General features: G+C 38.0%; 3 protein-coding genes across 3 annotated transcripts; all 3 read right to left on the minus strand.

Annotated features, from left to right (window-relative positions):
* Positions 1–3,127: 3,127 nt before the first annotated feature.
* On the minus strand, positions 3,128–8,912 carry LOC128257868 (venom acid phosphatase Acph-1). Its single transcript, XM_052989087.1, has 5 exons — positions 7,719–8,912; positions 5,641–5,739; positions 5,233–5,316; positions 4,422–4,580; positions 3,128–3,992 (listed from the first exon to the last, which is right to left on the minus strand). The coding sequence occupies exons 1-5, from the start codon at positions 7,878–7,880 to the stop codon at positions 3,282–3,284; spliced, it is 1,215 nt and encodes a 404-aa protein (XP_052845047.1). The 5' UTR covers positions 7,881–8,912; the 3' UTR covers positions 3,128–3,281.
* Positions 8,913–9,697: 785 nt separating this feature from the next.
* On the minus strand, positions 9,698–12,050 carry LOC128257867 (venom acid phosphatase Acph-1). The gene is made up of 5 exons (XM_052989086.1): positions 11,775–12,050; positions 10,923–11,021; positions 10,776–10,859; positions 10,550–10,708; positions 9,698–10,486 (listed from the first exon to the last, which is right to left on the minus strand). The coding sequence occupies exons 1-5, from the start codon at positions 11,955–11,957 to the stop codon at positions 9,779–9,781; spliced, it is 1,233 nt and encodes a 410-aa protein (XP_052845046.1). The 5' UTR covers positions 11,958–12,050; the 3' UTR covers positions 9,698–9,778.
* A 184-nt stretch (positions 12,051–12,234) lies between these two features.
* LOC128257865 (venom acid phosphatase Acph-1) lies at positions 12,235–15,340 on the minus strand. Its single transcript, XM_052989085.1, has 5 exons — positions 14,639–15,340; positions 13,870–13,953; positions 13,657–13,815; positions 13,063–13,590; positions 12,235–12,570 (listed from the first exon to the last, which is right to left on the minus strand). The coding sequence occupies exons 1-5, from the start codon at positions 14,936–14,938 to the stop codon at positions 12,376–12,378; spliced, it is 1,266 nt and encodes a 421-aa protein (XP_052845045.1). The 5' UTR covers positions 14,939–15,340; the 3' UTR covers positions 12,235–12,375.
* Between the last annotated feature and the right edge of the window lie 5,395 nt (positions 15,341–20,735).

The following is a 20,735-nucleotide window of genomic DNA, read 5'->3' on the forward strand; positions in this document are numbered from 1 at the left end:
AAACCTTTTTTGACAAATGAAACGTGCAACAAACAAGACGCTCAAGTATGGCGGGGGGCCTTAAGTCTGAGGCCTCTGGAGCTAGCATCCAGCATCCAGGATACTAAAACTAGGACCCCAGAACCTGGGACCCAGGAACGAGAATCTCGGAATGAGCCGAGTTGCAGTGCCAACAAAGATTTATGCATTTTACAGGGCAGACTACGCTTCATGCTAAACTAAACGGCAAACGGTTTGAGTGAGGAAAGCTTTCACTCTCTTTACAGGTAAAGAAAACGGCGTTGATAAGTACTCTTTGTCACTTATTAAACCAATTTGTAATTTATTTATATTATTACCTTGGAAACATTTCGGTTTACCTCACTTGATGGCACAAACCAATTAATTACGACAAATAATTAGGCAACTAGTTTAGCATGTTCCTCACAAAAATTATATTCAACACAGAGAAAACAGTGCTCTAAAATTCGGTTTTAAGTGCAAAAAGAGGGCTAAAACATTTTTAAAAGTAAAGTTAAAATAAATTTGCATAAAGCGTTTTACTTTTTAAAATAAACGGCCAGTTGGCCTTGTTTGTGCACCTCAACCTTTTCTTGTTTTTTTTCTGTAAAAACATTTGCCTAACATTAAATTTCTTTCTGTGCACCATCACTTTATCCCTGGGGGTAAGCGGAAATGAAGCATCACATGCCCCGTGCTTTCCTTGAATCCGGGGTTTCTGGGGAGGAAGTCCATTGTGCCTCTTAATAGACTGAACTACACGGCATCCGACTCTGAGCGCCGGCATCCTGGCACTTTGTTTGCCGGCAAACATTTGTGCAGCTTATTAATATTCATGGCACCCGGCTTCTCTTCTCCCGCCCCGAACATCGGGATTAGCTGGAGGAGCAGGTGTATCCGGGTGTGCCCCATCCAGATGGCCCCCGCTCCATTTTCACCTTCATTTTTCAACCACCCCGCCAATCGGAACATTTTATCTCCCAGAACAAGCGCAAAAGTTCTCGGTCCGTATCGAAAAGTCGTTAGTAAGCTGACCGCAGAAGGATGTGAGGCGAATGTGCAGCGGCTCAGAGGAAACTTCCAGCCCAACTGGCCGCTCCTATTTCTTTTCAGCTGCAGTCGAAGTCGAAGTCTCAGTCGCAATCGGAGCAAAAAATGCCCAACTTCAACCCAAGACTTACACTTAGCCCGCACAAAAGTTTTGCTGGCCATTGCAAAGTTTCATGACTGAGCCGGAGATGAAACTGAAGCTAGGGCTGAAACTGAAGCCTTATTGTGCCGTAAGTAGATTTGTGGAACCGGGCATATGTCTCATTTCGGAAGTGAGGGAATTGCGTTACGACTGGCAAAAGTAACCGCATAATAGGGTTAGTAAATATGCTAAATACTTTCTAATTTAATTCATTATCTTTTTTCTAGTTTAACTAGCGAAATATTAAAAGTTTGTAAAAGAAAAAAAATAATATGATTCCTCATTTTCTTTATGCATTAGTTTTATACTTTATAAGTTCCTTATCCTGACAAAAATTAGATAACAATAATAACAATTTTAATAAATCCAATAAAATTTTTATTTTATTTTATTTTATTATTTTTTTGTTACAAAATGTTTACCTTTAGAAATTTTGTTTTAATTTAATATTTACTGTACCATTTTAGGCACTATCGGACATGGAGTAATCTTAAGAAATATAACTAAGAAATGACATTTATACTTATGAACAAATTTGTTTTCATTTAAATTTGTGACTTTCCTTAGTCCTCACATCAGATTGACGTACTTCCTGGCTGCTATCATCCTTTTCCCGAGCGCCCATTCAAAATCGGTGCCCACATGGCGTATACTTACTTCCGGCAGCTTCCATTCTCTCAGCTCACCATTAATCATCGAAGTGGAACAAGCTGAGCATATGCACTTATAGATTTGTCAGACACCCACGCTCACTCACACACACACACTCATACACACACTGGTTTTCCCGCAGCCGGAAAATCAAATTAAGATAAAATTAAAAGCAACAACAAACAGGCGAGCTGAATGCAATTGGGGAATGCCCGACTTTGTGGATGGGGATTCCTTTATTTTTTGGCAAACACACAACATATGCGTCCCGTTGACAAATAAAGTTTACAGATATGCACACACACACGAAGAGCAGGGAAAACTGGCACACACACACACACACACACACAGAGATGTAGAGGAAAAGCGGAAAACCGGAGGAGAGATGGCAACGCACACGAGTAAACAATGGCGAACAAGCGAATGAGCAGATGGTTAGGGCCGAAAGAAATGGGCGAGGTGGAAAACAACTCCCCAATGAAATAGTTTATGGTAAACCGCAATGCGAAAAATGTCACCTCCTGGCAAAAATGAGCAGGGCAAAGGGGAAATGTGGAAATGGCAATGGAAATGCCACCGAAGATGGAGTGGCGCATCCAACTGGCTAAACAAGTGCGGAAGTTGTTTGCTTTTGCCGCTGGCAAAGGCCAAGCGGAAGCGGCCTATTGGGCAATGCCAATGACGGCAGTCGACTGTCGCCACCGAGCGGAAATGAGCCAACTTGGCTGCCACATGGGGCGCAAAAGACGCCGCCTGACAATAACCAACCAAACGACTGGCGAACGACGAACGACGAACTTGGAGCTCCGATCAGAGCCTCCACGCACTTTTGGCGGGGTCTTTGGCAATTCTATTTACACGAGAAACCCTATGGTTTTAATATCAATTATAAAGTATGTAATGAAAAATTCATTGGAATTATGGACTCAAAATATATTATTTCATACTTTTATACACCTTTACAAGTGCATTTAAAACTCTAGTGATTTCTGAGGCACTGTCAATATCTACACCTCTAAAATTTTGTAGTATTTAATTTTCTGTTATATATTAACCAATTTAACAGCCAATAATAATTTTTGCTTTGAGAATTTTGTGAATTTAATTACCAATTTTATTATCATTTATGGTAAATTTTTCCTTTAAGTTTACATTACTGAATTCACCAGCTCATTATTTAGATCTCTGCATGGAAAATAATTTTAACTACAAAATATTTATTTTTTAAAGCTTGATTTTTAGATCCCAAAAATTCTCAAAATTTAAAAACAAGTTTTCCATAAGTTAACGATTAACCCAAAACGAGTTCAGGTATATTTATTCGGGCTATGCCTAACGACGGACTTAATTAAAGGATTAGTAGTGGGCCTTTTGCAGTCCCACTCCCTGAGATGTATAGCACCTTAACGATTTTTCTATATCCACTAAATTCTGGTTCCTATGGCCCCCGCAGCGGTGGCTCCGTGAAGCCTGCATTGCGAGACTCGCAGCGATTGGCGTCCGTTTCCGTGGGAACTACATCCTTGGCCAAATCCAGAAGCTTATCCAAAGGACACTGGAACTCACAGCCGGGCACTGTGAGCTTTTGTGCCTGATCCTTGGGATCGTTGCGGAAGTAGATCTCCACCCAGTAGTCGCCTGTTTCCTTGTTTTTATGCAGTTCAAACAGAACCATCGACGAGTAGCGAGGCATCTGGCGTTCCCAGACTTTTAGGGCGGCAAGGACATTCACCACCGTCGAATCGTGACCTGTGTATATGAAGAGTTTCCTGCCACTGGGCTTCAGAGTTCCATTCTTCTTCTGCTGCATTTCAGTGAACATTTTCTTAAGAAAGGGACCACCCTTGATCTTCTGCATCTCGGGTGTGTAGACATTGTAAACGTAACTCTGCTCGGCCAGGAATTGCAGTCTCTCCGGGAAATAGGAATGCGTCCATTCGGGCAATTCCAGACCCCACTCCTGTTCGGCGAGCAGTGTCAAGTACAGGGATTGCACATCCTCGGGCTCCTTGAAACTGAGGCCTGTGTGCTTTTCCAGCTCTTTGTACATTTCCAGGTAGGGTGCTATTTCCGCTTTGACCTCAGGTAACTCGTACACCTCATGCAGGGCCTCGAAATATCGCGGGCAGGGTGTTCGCACCAGTAGCAACTAAAATATAAGATTGGTTAAATAACAATTATTATAGCAGTTATTACAAAAAAATTGTATAAATTGTATACAGACATGAAGCCAAAATCTTTGAAGATTAATGTTTTAAATTGAAAACTAAATCTTAAAAGTATTTAAAAGCACTACTATTATTTACAACCATTAATAAAATAATAATAATGATTTAAAACAAAAACCATTTTAATTAAATTAAAAATTATACAATTTTTTCATCCAATTAGTGATTTAACTGTCAAAATAACGTAAACAAAACTAAGATATTTGTTAAGCTACATGAATTGCATATTTAATCAAAACACTAATCGATTTTAGCACCACCTGCCGCACACCAAAAAAAAGGGGATCCAATCGAAGCCGCTATGGAGGCGCAGGTTTTGATTAATCATTTCGGTTATCAAGTATACGCACCGTATCCTCATTGAGCTCCTGGGAGAAGACAGGTATGGGCTGCCAATTAAACCGGCTATTCCACTCCATATCGGTTCCCTTTGGCGGAAAGAAGGCGGCCAAAACGGTCTGCATCGTCATGTGAGTCCGGGGAACACCCGTCGCTTGAGCGTGGACCAACTATCGCGGGGAAAGGCAAGGAAAGAAAGCGGTGACGGAGAAAGCGGAGAAGGAGAAAGCGCAGAGCCAGTAGCAGAAACAGAACCAGAAAGAGAGAAGAGAGAAGAAGGAATTGAGTGATGAGCCAAGCGCGCTTGAGCTTTGCAATTTGTAAACGTCCGCACTATCAGGCAACCACCCGGCGGACGTGAAAATAAGGGAGTAAGGTTGGGGTACACAGAGAGAAATCTTTTGGATTATACTGAATAATATTACTCTCAGCTAAATTTGCTATTGCATAAAAAAAGGGTTTTTAATTTTACAAATAATATAGCTTGCAAAAGTTTCAAGCTCAATAAAGTCTCACTTTTTAAATAAATTGTTTTGTGTGCTTTTGACAAATTGAGAGTTTTTACTACCTTGTTTTCTAATTTTACAAGATATTAAATTTTGCTATGAAAATTTTTTTTTTTTGTAAGATATTCAAGCTAAGGTTTGTGTGGTATATATTTTTTTTTTTGTTACTTGGCCAAAATCTATTTAGCTTTTCAAAGACCAAAGTCATCTTTGTCTTTTAAATTAGAAATTCTAATCAAACTAAATTTCTCTCTGTGTACGGGGGGTTGCTGTAAGGAGTTGTGCCTTGTCGGTTCGTTAGTGACTGCTTACTCACATCGGGACTGTAGTTGGGCGCCAGAAATTTGCCATAACGCTTACGCAGCCAAGTACCAATGTTGAACAGTTCGCGTTTGCCATTCTGGAGCGTTGATTTATTGCATGGCATGAGTGGATGGCACGTGAGACAACGCCAGCAGTACGGGGGGATCCAGGGCACAGAGACGGAGAGATGGAGGCAAGTGTTATAAAATAATAAATGCCTTGCATTTTTGCAATTGCATAAACATATGCGCATGTGTATATGTTAATGCAGCCGGCCCCTGAGTTCCCAATCCCTCAGCTCTCCCAGCAAAACATTTGCATTTCAATTTATTTAAATGCTTTGCTGGGAGGGGGATGGAATCGGGTTTCGGCGGGGATGACGAGGCAAAAGTTTGCGCTGCACAACTTTTTCTCCACTCACATTTGTTATTTGTCCCCAGCCAAAGGGATAGTAGGTCTCATTTACATAGGGATCCCTTGGATACGTATCCGCCGGCGTTCGTGGTCCATGTCGGAATACCTGACGTTTAGCAATTACAATTTTTTATTAGTCAAACGGATTCACCACAGTATGCACAAATTACTATGCACTAAATCTACTATACGGCGAGCAATCGAAAAGCAGTGACACTTTAATTAGCTGGCAGCTTTAGAGAAAATCTTAGCACGCGACGAATTTTCAAAGATTCAATCGCTCGTAAGACCTTAGATTCCCGCGAATGTTTTTCCTGTTTGATTGCTGATAAGATTCGTCTCATTTGAAGGTCAGCCCTGGGATCTAGATCGGAATGGACTATCGCTATTACTATATTTAATGACTGCGGTAAATGGGTTTCCAGTTAATCAATCGTGTGTGATCTGAGCTCAAACAAAAAGCAAAAGTGCGTCGCAGCTTTATTTGATAATTTGATTTTACGTTCGACTGCAGACAGGTTTTTCGGCAAAGTGTAATTTGGTTAGCCGGTTTTTTTTGTTTTGGTTTTGTTTTGATTGCTGCTTTGTAATTAATTTTTTTCTGTGGGTCTTTGGAAGACGAATGAGTTGGCGAGGTATATAATCGAGTTAATTAAAGTAAGAGTTATTTTGGAATAATTAATAAATTATGCGAGTTTTTGTGGCTTTCGAACAGGTTGTTTTAAAATAAATTGTTAACTCATCAGCGAATTTAAATAAGAAAAGGCAGTTTAATTAATAATTAATGAATATTAATTTTCATTTACTCTTTAATAAAACACACACCACTGTTAGTTGATATAACTTTTAAATTGAAACTATTGGCAAATATAATTGCACATCACACAACAAAAAAAAACAAGCAAAAATAATAATTATTTATGACGTTCTTTAATTAGATTTCGCCCAGGTTTCCATTACCACTAACTCACTCATTTTCCAAGGTCAGCCCAAGCTTTTTATAACCAACCCGCCTTTAACTTCAATTCCAAACAAAAATATTATTTACAGCTTGAGAAACATTTTCGGCTCAACTTTCCGCCTGCCTGCACTCGATTGTGTTTCGTGAAGTGTAATTCACAGCAATTATATATATTATCTAATTGAATTGAGCCAGACAAATGGCTTAACCGGCAAATATATTAAATAGAGAAAAAATACAAAGCAACCTGAGACTAGTGTTCTGGAAATACCACTAAAAACACGGCTATCGTATCTTTATCGAACGAGTTCACTTTTCATACTGATAGTTCCCATTGAATGTCCGGACTGAATCTTATCTGCTACCAAAGCTGACAGTCTACTAAATTGTAGTACACACTACGACAAAAAAAATGTGCCAGCGTTTGCACTTTCGCTTCACTATACACGTTTTTAAACAAATGCTTTATCAACAAAATGTTTGTTTTTACTGCCCACGTAATTGTCAATGCCAATGGATCTTGTTAATGCTGTATACAAAATTTAGGAGTGACTGCCATAATGTGTGTTATCAGCTAAATTTTTATTGTAAAGATAACTGCTGACTTTGTTTTTTATGGATTGTTCGGTGTTAATTAATGTTTATATTTTATAGGACCTAAGAAGTGGGGCTTATATGCTGTAAATGTGTTGTTCATGTTATAAAGTTTAATTCGGCTTTTTGATTGCAGTGTAGGTCTTGCCAGGTATGTTTATAAAAATGTTACTAGTATTTTTAAAAATTTACCAAGAGCTTGAAAAATTAAAAAAAATAATTATCAGAGATATTTAATTAGTCACTAAAGGTACTTTTTTTCAAGAGCATGCATTTTTAGCAGTCTTGTCAATATGTTCACACTTTTTTTCAATTGAGAAACAATTTTGAAACATTTGAAACTTAAAAGCACTGATTTTAAAGTACCTTCACGTTTCCTCATACTAAAATTAGATCTTTGCACTTTAATTTCTGTTGTTTTATAAAGCGTTTAGTGATCACTTGCCGCACAGCTGTTTTGTGTTCCGGATTTGAACCACTTTATTTGTTTTAATGTTTTTCGATTTGATTTGCGATGCCCACTGACTTACCACATGGAGCAGCTCGAGCGTGGATTTATCAGCGGCGGGATCGTAGAGCTTGGCCGACGATTCGATCGTCGAGTGGGCGACGCACCAGATGAGAACCGCCGAAGCAATTAATCCGCCCGTCATCGCTAGACAATGCCTTCGAGTGAAATGCGAACGCGGCATTTTGGTGGACGCTCTTTATACTCTACGGGTTTACGAGAATTTGTCAGGGGCTCGGATTCTCCGACTTCGCCGCTTTGGCCTTTGTTTCTACGGTCTACGGTCTCGGTCTCGGTTTCGTTTTTGATTTTGGTTTTTTGGGAGTCAACAGTCTCGAGACAGATCGCAGACTAACTTGTTATATTCGCTATTCGCTTGGTCTTTATTTACTTATTTCTTTTTTTATTAATTAAGCCACGAAACTAGCTAATTTACAGACGTGGTGGTAAACGGGTTTTTGCTCGATGCCTGCTGCTCGACCTTTATTAATTGCACTGGTTTCTCCGAGTGCAGGGCAACTATCTTCTATTTACCGTAGACTTAATACAAAGCTGATAGTATTCAAATTTTTCAACTTTTCCGAGGGTCGCACGCGACTGTCTTAGGCTACTATCGCCGGCAATACTAACTTTCCGGGGGCAAATATCATTGCTAAAGTCGAAATGTGGAAAAAGCATGAGTGTTTGGCTCTTTTATCGTTCCATTATCGCCAAATGCTTTCGTCACCGTCGCTCGTTTTATCACTATTATTATTCTATTTGTTATTGTTGTAGCTGGACAGCGTCTATTGTGCGAGGGCGAGTAAATGTTTGACCAGAACAGAGCAGAACAGAAGCCCCAGACACGGACAACAATGCCGCAGCGTTTGAGGCGTTTTAAAACGCGGCCGCGACTTTTAATTTATATGAACTCTCGGATTTGCTCCGCTTACTTATTTTTCTCTGGTTAGCCCCGGCGCCGCCCCCTCGCCGAAATACCAACGAATTTGTCATCGAAACTGCGTGTGTAAGCACTTTGGTAATAAATCGTTTAGCCCCCTGATTGAGTAATATTTTAAATTCACATTATCCATCCTCGTTGCTTAATTGCCGAATTTAAATACTGCTTTCGGGGCTGGGCGGGATCTGGTGGCTTACGTTGTCGTCATAGTCCGGAAGTTATTGCAAAACGATATCCAACTGATAAAATTACATACTGCCCTTTTGTTTGGATTCGTTGGGCTTTTTTTGATTTACTTCCGATTCGAATGAGTGGAGCCTCAAATGCCAACTGTTTGAATTGAAAATATATCCAACACTTTTTATATGATGGATGTGTGGAAATCAAGGGAGAGAGTCGATTGAGACGTACACGAGAAATTGTTGAAGTTAAATTTGTTTCTTATTCGTATTATGTTTTTTCAAGCTTTCAAAACCAAAAATATTTCATAAATTTTTAAAATTCAAGATAAGATTTGTTTATCCTGGCTTATACCAGTAAAAATTTCTTAATTAACTAACTGTCGCGATAGATTAAAAAGATTAAAAGTTCCAAGTAATGATAAAATAAGAATAATTTTCATAAACCAAGGTTCTGGAAGAACATTAAACTTAAACAACGCCCAAAAGTATGCCATATATATACAAAAAAAGCGCTAATAACTTATCGCAGTATTATTTATTGTTTAAACTATTTTCCCATAATAGAAACAATTACTGCCGACGTTATTTAAAGTTAGCCAAAGTAAATAGTAAGGGTAAGATCCAGCATAAGCTTAACAATCATAATTTATACTGCTTTTTATGATTCGAAGCAATAGGTTCTATTGTAGTTAATAAAGATTCAAATATCCTAGAAAAATAGCTTAAAATATTTAGATTAAATTTAATACAAAATATATAACTCATCGATCTGCCTTCTAAAAACGAAGTCTTTATCGTTACTAAACTAGATCAGCTTGCACTCACACTTTAAAGACTTAATTACATCTCCCTAGCGTGCGAGTCAATCAAACACTGGTATTAAAGGTATATATTTATATATTTATTCTTTATGTAATCTTAATACTGAACTCTGGATCATTAATCACGGGATTTTGCCCACTAATTATAGCTTATCTTGGCTCCCTCCTGAGTGCCCTTAGCCTTGCACAATTCTGCATAGGGAGCATCGGGAATTATGTCCTTGGTTAGTTCCACTAACTTTGCAATGGGACATTGATTATCACAGCCTGGAATTTGTAATTGCTGAGGCTCCTCTTCGGGATCGTTTTGGAAGTAGATCTCCACGAAATACTCTCCCGTTTCTGCCTTTTGGTGCAGCTCAAAAGCAATTAAAGCTGAGAATCGAGGCATTTGAGCCTGCCAAACATCCAAAGCGGAAAGGACATTTGTAATGGTCCAATCGTGACCGCAGGATAGAAACATTTTGCGATCTTTGGACTGCAACTTTCCCGAGATCTTGTCCTGCATTTGCTTTAAAAGTAGGTCGACAAAGAAGCCTCCTTTCATTTTGCGTAACTCGGTCGTATACGCATCGTAGACATAAGTCTTGGCAGCCAAGGGCAACATCTTCTCCGGAAAGTAATCCTTGGTCCACGTGGGCAACTCCAAGCCGTAAGTTTGCTCTGAGAGCAGTGTGATGAAAATACTGGTTACATCATGGACATAGGTGACATTGGTTCCGGTTAAATTGCTCAGTTCTTGCAGCAAATCGGAGTTATCGGCATGCAATTGTTTGACTTCAGGAAGATTTATAACCTCCCGAACTGCCTCATCGTATCGGGGGCAGGGAGCCTTCATTCTAATGCGCTGAAATTACAATAAAAATAAATAAATAAATAGATAAGTAAATTAAAGTTATTTTATTCCCACCACATCAATTTCCTCGGGTTCCATCACAATGGGAATGGGCTGCCAGTTGAGCAGCAGGTTCCACTCCATCGGAGTGTTCTCCGGCGGAAAAAGTCCGGCCAGCACCATTTGCAGGGACATCAAGGTGCGCGGCGACTCCGAAGATTGGGCACGGATCATCTGCAATGGAAACGCTCTAGTTATTTTCATTTTAAGCCCCATGATCTCTACTCTCTACTTATCGTACATCGGGCTGATAGTAGGGCGGCAGAAAATCTTTATAGCGCTGACGCAGTTGTTTGCCTATTTTGTACAGCTCCACTTTAGCACCCTGTCAAATTGAAATTGCATTTAAATTCAGTTAATCTTGTTAATGCTTGTGCCAAGTACTCACATTGGTTAGTGCTCCCCATCCGTAGGGCTCAAAAGTTTCGTTGATATACGGATCGTTAGCATAAGTGCTGACGGGGGTGCGGGGGCCATGACGAAAAAGCTATCGAAAAATAAACATTTGGTTAAATCTATTTTATGAAATAAATCAATCAAGTACTTTGTTGCCTTTAAATTAAATTGTTTTCTCAAATAATAAAATTGTTGAGCTTTAAGCTATGTTTATTATAGTCACTAAAATAAAGTTCAAGATTCTGTTTATAAAAAAAAATATTTTATGTACATAAGTTTATATACAGCATTAACATTAAATCAATACACTAAATAATTACTACTTTGCTTTTTAATTGAGCCCGTGCCAATATTGATTTCAATAAATAAATATTCATACAACTCGATTTTGTTCTCTTACTTATTTTATTTTAATTGAGCTATAATTATGCAAATCAGAATGGGAAATCAGTGAATTGCCGCATAAGTTTGAAGTTTTAGTACCAATAAACCGGTTTCAGGTCTTAATGCAATATTACGTATACGCAATGCAAACTGGCTTAGGAACATTTGTCATGGAATTGTGTTAAAAGAGAACTTCAATGGTTTCTCAACGGAAAAACTAATTCTAATGTACTTAAGAGAACATCATATTTCGTTGACTTGGGCACGATTATAAAATTTGTCACCACATACTAATTGTTCAGATTAAATGAGTTTGACACATTTTGGATAATTTTAGGGTCTGCTGACTTGCTTAATTGCCGAAAAATTTAATGAGCCCCAATTTAGTTTGAGCTGATTTTTTTGTACCACAAACTTTTTGGCAATTATTTTGTAGTCTTGGCGATTTTCACTTATTTACCACATGAACCAGCTTCAGGGTTGAGTTGCTTTCACTGCTTTCGGTTGTGTGTATATTACTGGGGTATTTAGAACTATCCCCTGGTCCCTCAGTAACTTCCTGGGGAACTTCTATATCTATAACACCTCCGCGAGCAATTAACACACAGCTCACAAAAAGTAGCAGGCCGAAGAACTTTAGCATTTTCGCGATTTCAAATTTAAATTGAGCGGATCGTTAGGAATCAAGTGGACCGGCTTCGTTGGGGCTTGTGCGTTGAGTGACTGCATCAATAGACCTGCGGTCTGCTTATAAGTCTTGATTATGTGGTCACCCATACAGACGAGGGGGTATTCACACACCCACAGATAAGAGCGGCGAAGAGCGAACTGCTCAATCAGCGAATTCATCAACTACAATAGCAAACATTTCGCAAAAATTCAATTTAATTAGTTTCACACGAAAATGATTTCCCCCGCCGTAAAAAATTAACTCAATTATTTTATATTTTGGGGATTTTTGTTGTACAGTATAATTTATAATATTCTTTTTTTTTTTGCACTACTCTTCGTCGGCTGCTATTGTAATACTGAGAGCACAAACTTCACTTTGGCACTGCGTGCTAGCTATTCTGATCGATTTTTCGCGGTGGCGGCTCCACGAAATTATCGTCATGTGGTCGACATCTCTGCTCTGCCGGATCGTTGGGCAGAACTTCGGCACTCAGTTCAATGAGACGACTCAGTGGACACTGGAGATCGCAGTCTTTCAGCTGAAGCTGCTCCAAACAGCCATGCTCATCGTTGCGGAGGAAAATCTGCAAATATGGAGGTCAAAGGATTTATTTGAGGAATTCGACTTTGAGCAATACAACTGAAGGCTAAATTTATTTAATATAAGAACGTCTCCACCCAATGTGCTTATATTTTTATACCAATCTCTCAAAAACTTCTTGGCGCGACTAGAAACTTTAGGCTGTTATATAAAAAAAATGCTTTTAAAGAGTTATTTTGAAAAATATTTAATTAAATATGCTAGGACTACGAAAGCATAAATGTCTCTAAAATTTCGTGGTCTTCGAAATATATATAGAATAAATCGTGAAAAAAATGTCTATCTTCATTTTTTGTGTTTTTTAAAACCAAACGATTTATCTTTTATATCAAAACACTTATTAAATTTCACCGCATAAATTATATCGATGAGCACAATAGAAACTGAGGAAACGTGGGAAGCAATTAACGTACTATTTAACAGTGAGAACTCTTAACTTATATCAATTATCACTTATTTATATAAAATTTCTTACCTCCACATAATGTTCACCGGTTTCCTTATTGCGATGCGTCTCAAAAATGGCCATCACAGCGAACCTGGGCATCTGGCGCTTCCACACACCCAAGGCCATTAGGATATTGCCCACGGTCCAGTCATGGCCAGTATAAATGAACATTCCCCGATCCTTGGGCTTGAGACTTCCATCTCTTTTGGCAACCATCTCTTTGTACATTCTCTTGAGGAAAGGTCCACCCTTGATCTTCTGCATCTCGGGCGTATACGCATTATAGACATAACTCTGCTCGGCCAGAAATTGCATACGTTCGGGAAAGTAATCTTTGGCCCAGTCCGGCAATTTATAGCCAAATTCCTGTTCAGCCAATAATGTTATGTAAAGGGAATTAATATCCTCGGCACTCTGAATCGACTTTCCAGTGAGATTTGTCAACTCGCGGAACATTTGCTGGTAGGGTTCAGTTTCAGCAATAACTTCCGGTAGCTTGAAAACCTCCTCGAGGGCCTCGAAATAACGAGGACAGGGCGTGCGAACCAGCAGGAGCTGAATAACATAAGTTAAATTTAAAATAAAATTTAAATATACAAGAATCGGGATTTTAAAGCGCACCGAATCCTCATCCAAGGGTTCCGATACAATTGGAATGGGCTGCCAGTTGAGGTGCTTGTTCCACTCCATGGGGGTTCCCCGCGGCTCAAACATGCTGGCCAGTGTTGTTTGCAAGGACATCATGGCCCTCGGCGAGGCAGTGGCTTGAGCATGCAGGCGCTGTGTTAATTAAATGGCTTAAATACGGGATTATTTTATATTAAGGCTACTTACTTCTGGCCTGTAATAGGAACCCATGAAATCGCCGTAGCGACGCTTCAGCCAGTGTCCCATTTCGAAGAGCTCCCGTTTTCCAGACTAAAAATAACGTAACATTTTTAAAAGTCTGTTAAGGATTGCATTTTTTATTTTAAACAAATTTTCCAAATGGAATGTCTCAAAAGAAAACGTTTTTCAGAAACCAGAATTTTTATTTAAGCTACATATTGTACATTTATAATTATAAAAATCTCACAAATAGGCTGCCCCATTTTCAAACGTCCCAAATTCTTGAATCTGTATGACTTTTTTGGATTGACAAAAAAAAGACAAGATAAGAGCTTCTCAAAACCAGATTAAAAAAAAAACGTTACATTGAAAAGAAATATCTTGATGGTTAATGCTCTTTTCTTTAAATAAAACAATTTTACAACACATTTAAAATGTTTTTTCTAGAAAATTCAATAAAAATTTATTTTTAAACTTTCATTTTGTTGTAAATAAAAATAGTTTATATTCTGAAACAAAGACACTTTTTTACACTTTTTTGTTATATTATTTTAATTTATTTTTAAAATTGGTTTGCATTTAAAATTAGTTTTGTTGTATTAATTCAATTGAAAACGAAAATAAAAGCTTTTACTAACACTCGAGCATTTATAAACACAAGCCTATATCACTTTGGAGAACTTTGGGGAACACATTATATAACAATAATGTTTCAAAATATTATGTAATATTTTATGTGGACACTTTTTAATAATTCTATATGTGTTTCACTCACATTGGTCACATGTCCCCAGCCTGTTGGCTTGAAGCCATCGTTTAAATACGGATCCTTGGGATAGGTGTCCACGGGAGTGCGAATGCCATGTCTGAACACTATGTGCACCAATTCCAGCGTGGAGTGTGTGGTATTGGGACTGGTCTTGTAGCACTTGGATCTGGCTGGATTCTTCCAGTCAAGTTTTTCTGAGGATACACTGCTGTTGAGGATACCGATCACAATGACAACGCCCAGAAGGCCAGCTCCCAAACCGAACATCGTGAGCATTTGTTTACGCGTCCAGCGACCGAATATCATTTTGAGGCTGGATACCTTTTTATATCGATCGAAAAAAAAGCCGGAAGAGCCGATCTTCCGAACTTCCAAAAACGAGATTTGTGTGTTATTGATTTTTTTTGTGGCTTTATGATATTTATTTGCTTTGTTTAATTGCAGGTTAATTTTTTAACGATTTTTCCCGCTGCGGTTTCTTGAATTTTCGGTGAGCTGCAAGACGCGTGCAATCCACAGCGCGTCTGGGGTTAAAATAAAGCGTTGACAGCTTGATACGGAGAACTTAACAGAGAGATAAATCAACGTTCGTCTATTCGGCTATTGTGTCGTCATGTGCTGTTGCTGCTATTGTTCCTACCGCTGACCACTTTCCATCGAACTCGGCTTCGAGCCGAGTTTACAAGCCAGGCCTGCCAAGTTGAAACAAAAACAAAAAAAATCCCAACTAATTGGGCGTTTCTCATTGAACCAGGCAATTACGTATACGATGTGTACGAGCGTTTGCGGAACGCGGCTTTTCGGTAGCCACAAATCCACGAAATAAAGTCCCACCAACCGCTTTTTACTCTATTTATAGCACTGGAACGCCCCCTCACATCCAATTGCACTTTTTTTGGCCAGTTCGTATGGTGATTATCTTATGACAAATATGGGATATGCACTTCCTGACCATTACTAAAAGTAGTTCGTTTTCTTTTGACTCATAACTGGGTAAACTCATGCGCTGATTCACTGGATTTGTTCGCTTTTAGTATGCATTAACGGGAACTTTTTAATCAAACTACATTAAACTAATATGAAATTAAATTTGTTAGTTCCAAATTTGCGACAAACAGTCAAATAATATTTTTTAAATATAATCAGTGTATAATATGTTGTAAAAATTTTAAAATTTTTCTTCCGGTAAAAACAATAAATTAAAACATCAAGCTGTTAAAGTTATTATCTAGAAAATTGACTAAGTATAGCGACAATTGAAAACAATCAAGCAAACATATAATTTGGATAGCAATTAAATTAATCTATTCTTCTCTAAGATTGCTTAAAGTTAAGTTAGAAAATTGTATTTGTTCTAAAGGTCTGGTTTAATTAAATGGGGTGTGCATGTTTTAATTAATCTTAGAACTATGAGTTATGCATAACCCTTGAAATTTAAACCGACATTTTGAAAGTTCTAACTCAGCATCGCTCTTTTCACAATATATCGTAAAAAGCTATATCTTTAACTCCAAGGGGTTAGAAAAGTCAACAAATAATAAAAGCTTAATATATACATACATATATGTTTGCTTTGGCTGCACTAATTATTTGCCTTGTTTCACTTTGTTTACACTTGGTCTGTGGGGAGATAATAATTTTAAGCTGCGTGCTCGCAATTTCGTTTGTTTGAACAAGTTGTTGGGTTGCTTTTTTTTTTTCAACGCCTGTCAGAAATTGGCAAATAAATGTGAGTAAAGGTCTCTATTTCGCTGAGAATATATCTATGTTTGCTAAATGTTCGTTTGGTGTCACATTAGCTTTTATTTTGTTTGCGCGAGAGCTAATTAACCGGATCAGACTGGCTAAGTCCGTTGTCAGAACTCCGTGTTTGTCGATCGCTGCTTTGCCATGTGGCTAATTGTTGTCTAAAATGTATTTTATGGTTAATTAATGACAGCGTTGGCGATTTACCGTTAACTGTGTCTTTGCCAGCTTCCGAACTATGCAATTAAATAAAGTCGAACAATGAGTGCTTTATTTGCTGAATTCCCTACAATTTTGAGATTGTTTGTGACTTTTGACTGAATGTCTTGAACTTTCGTCTAGTTTTTTGAGTTGTTTCTGTTTGCGTTTCAGCTCAAATCAGAATCAATATAATTCATACTCGGACATAGAACATAGCATAATGGCAACTATCGCAATCGGCATTTAAATTGCATCAGCTGAAAAAGCGATTAACATTTTTTTCAGTCGAGTAGTGAAAATAAATGGCCTTGCTAACGTACTGGGAAAGTAAATTTAAAGTGATTTTGGATTAGTTCGTCGTACGGTCAATTTTAAGAATCAATTAATTGTTTGCTGAGTTTCATATTTGTAGCTATATTATTTTATTGATCTCCTAGTTGACAATTTCATATAAACAATATTTCCCTGAATGGGCTTTTCCTAATCATCGATTTATTTCAATTTAGTTGAATTTTTAATATGTATGTATATTATGTATATTATGCATGTAAGGCAATTTTAGGAAAATTATTTTTAAAAAATTTTAATCATCAACATGCGTGCTAAAAAATCCCAAGGGGAAAGTTTTTAGAATAACAAACGATTTCTAAAAAATGTGAGTCATTTTTAAATGTCATACTTTAAATTATAATAGTATGACAATTTTGAACTTAGAAATTTTTATTGACTCTAATCAATTATTTATGCTTTGTTTGCAGCAAATAGTTTGTTATTTGTTCAGTTTTGCTGATAACCGTCACAGATTATTATTTGTTACCTATACTTTTAAGCATTTCACCAGCACGTTTGTGCTACATCTGAAATTTATATTCAGATTGTTGAATGACTCTCCTAAGCCTATTTGCTAATGACTTTCACTGAAATTTATGGTCACTGCGCCACTGCAGAAGAAAAACAAAAAAAAAAACCCCAAGAATATTTTCAAATAATATATTTCTGGCTGGTCAGAGGTTGAAGTGGGCGGCATGGAATAGATGGGAGGATCACGTGCTAAGTTGGCCATAAAACGTGCACTAGACAAACAGGAAAAATGGGCAGCGCTTTTGGCGCAAAAGCGTCTTCAGGCACAGGAATCCATCCAGAAGCACACATTAATATTTATCAGACCCGCAATTACGATTACCGACATCCCAGACAAACTATCCAGCAACTGAAAACGAGTGGTCAGGGGTGGAAAAGCGTAGGGCCAGAGGGAAATCTAGGGAATTCCGCCAAATTGCCGGACAAAACGTTGCCGCGAATGCTTGGCTAAAATTTATTGATTCCGACGCATTGAAAATAGTTCTCGGTGGAGCAATTTCAAAGATTTGTACGACAAAAATTTTTTCTCAACGCTCTCCACGACTCCTCCTCACTTGAATGAATGTTTTTGGCTGCTCTTTTTTTTTACATTTTCGCTGAAATGGCTGAAAATTTCTAACTGACGGGCATAAAAATTCGAACACGCGTAGTTACACACACACACACATACACACATGGGGCGGCTCCGCAAAAGGGGCGTGGCCGGGTCTATTCAATGAGACAATGAGCGCCGGACCCGGGCATTCTGCGTTCGGGGATTACGTCTGGACCGCGTTTTTTGGCAACAATTTTTTAAAGGGGGGGATGAACCCGGGGATGGGTCAAAATGGGGGGCAATGGGACAAAATCGGAAAAGCGGTGGCGAAAAATCGGGAAAATTCGGTGAGGGAATGGGCGCACTCTGTGTTGTCGCCTAAACGATAAAGCAATGACAAAAGTCAGCAGCGATTAAAGTTCAATTGGTGTGACCTGCCAATTGGCATAAAGGAAAAAGATTTCAAATGGCTGGCAAGTTGGCAAAATGTTGGGCAGCCGGCAAAGTGTTCGGGTGTGAAATGAAAAGTGGAGGCAATGAAAACGACGCGAATAAAGGATTGCTGTACAGATATGGCAGAAATTTGTTGAGTAAACAAGACAAATAGTTGCTGGCCATTTGACACAAAGAAGAAATCTGTGTCTCTACACAACACGAAACTTTTAATTGCAAGTAAATTATTTTTATTTATAAGGACTAGATTTATATCTCGTGCAGTTTTATTGTAATAAATTTAAAATAAATATGGAATGGACATTTGACAATTGAAAAAGGCAAAAAGTTTACCTTTAATGTGGATAACAAGTTTACTTATTCCTGTATTTAAAATTACATATATTTCTAAATTTTAACATGTAACTTATGTTAAAATTGTTGATTTTTAATATTTTTGTACGTTTAGGTTTTTTCTGGCTTGAGGTCTGGTTGCTTTAAAAACTTTACGATAATGTTTAAGCAAATATTATTTTCATAAATTTAATTTACAATGAATTTTTTTCATAGTTAATAGTTTAAAATTCATTTGGTAAAAGTAAATTCTAAATAGGGCTTTTGCTCAGATGCATAAAAATTAAGTTCCGGTTTTGGCAGGTTAATGTATGTATGTGATAGACATGCGTGCACAAACAGAAGCCTTTATTGCCTGGCCTGATTATCGCATATTAATGAGTTTATTTAACTTTTTCGTTCCGATTGATGGGCTAGAGGGTGTGGGCGTGGCTATGGGGGGTTAAGGCCTGGTTAAATGCGCTCATCTCATGTACGGCGGCTGTTTGTGAAGCTTTTCACAGCAAATTACAACAAATTATACACATAATTACGCTTTAATGCTTGGCCTGCCCACGCCCCCAGTTTTCTGCTAACAAGACCCCGCCCCTGCCACGCCCACTGCCGCGCCCACTGCCGCCCATGTTCTCGACGTGCAACGCATCAATGCAAAGTAAAATTGTGTGTAAAAAATGTGATAATTAACTTAAGTCCTTTGAGAATTTGCGGGAGTTCCCGGGGAAAGGTTATGGCCTTATTCACACACATGCAAATGGAGATATACATAAGCGAATGCATGCATGTGTGTCTGTTTTTTTGTTTGTGCACATAAACTCATTGTCAGTTAATTATGTAAAATGTCATATACACCTAATCGTGCGTTTATGTGTGCTCACATTATGCGGACCAAAAGGAAAAATGTTGGCATAAAAGGACCTTGCTTTCACATCAAAAACACAAACAGGCAACAAACGAACGCCCACGATTACACTACGTATCTATGTACATATGCATATTTGCATACTGCTGTGTGTGTAGCCACCGGAAGCCTAATTGTGTGGCTTTTGTAAAGGATTTTCTTTGGGGTATAACGATTTGTTAAGAGCAGTCAAAATTATCCTCCAAAACAATCATCGTAGATTATGCCATAATTTTTAGAAAATATTACAGAAAAAATGTTCCTTGAATAAACAATGATAGTTACTACATATATAATTTATGTTTAATTAATTATGAAATTGTAATTTCTGGATCCAAGAAATTTTAAAGCAAAAAAGACATGTTGCAATAGATCAATGTCAATTGTTTTATATCGCTTGTTATGCAGTGTATTTAATTATCAGTAAAAACAAAATTATAAACATATCTTATTTATTTTGTTTTTAATCTTACAGATGCTTGTTGTACACGTATACCAAAAAAAATCAGATACATTTAAAACTTAAGGAAGAATTTAATATTTCTTTGAAAATTCCCTTTTTTGTGTTCTTTAAAACTCATGTTTTGTGATAGGTTTTCAGGACGATATCTTTTGAAAGCCTTTTTCTGTATTGTATATATTTACAATGTATGGTATGGGTCTCACGATGTTTTCCATTTAGCACCAACGAAATTAACACCAGTTAAAGGCAACCAACGAAAAGTGTATGACTGGGTTTGATATGCGCAACAACAACATTTCACTTTTGTGTTTGTGAAATTCTTGTGGCTTCATAAATTTAAATTATGTTTACCCAATGAAACGCCCAAACACCCACACATGCCCAGGTGTTTTATAGAATTATTCCCAGCTTCCGTGGCTCGCTTTTCATTTCATTTTTGGCATTCAAGTCTCCGGGAACCCTTCGACTTTTCTTCATTTGCTTTGTTAATGAGCGTCTCATAATGCATACAATTAAAGGCGGCAACAAAGGAGGCAATTCACTGGGATGAAGGAGGGTGAAGTGGGAAGGTGGGGTGCAGATCCTGTCGGTGGCAATTAGATGTCCTCGTTAG

Source organism: Drosophila gunungcola (assembly GCF_025200985.1).
Source record: "Drosophila gunungcola strain Sukarami chromosome 3L unlocalized genomic scaffold, Dgunungcola_SK_2 000002F, whole genome shotgun sequence".
Classification (NCBI taxonomy): Eukaryota; Metazoa; Arthropoda; class Insecta; order Diptera; family Drosophilidae; genus Drosophila; species Drosophila gunungcola.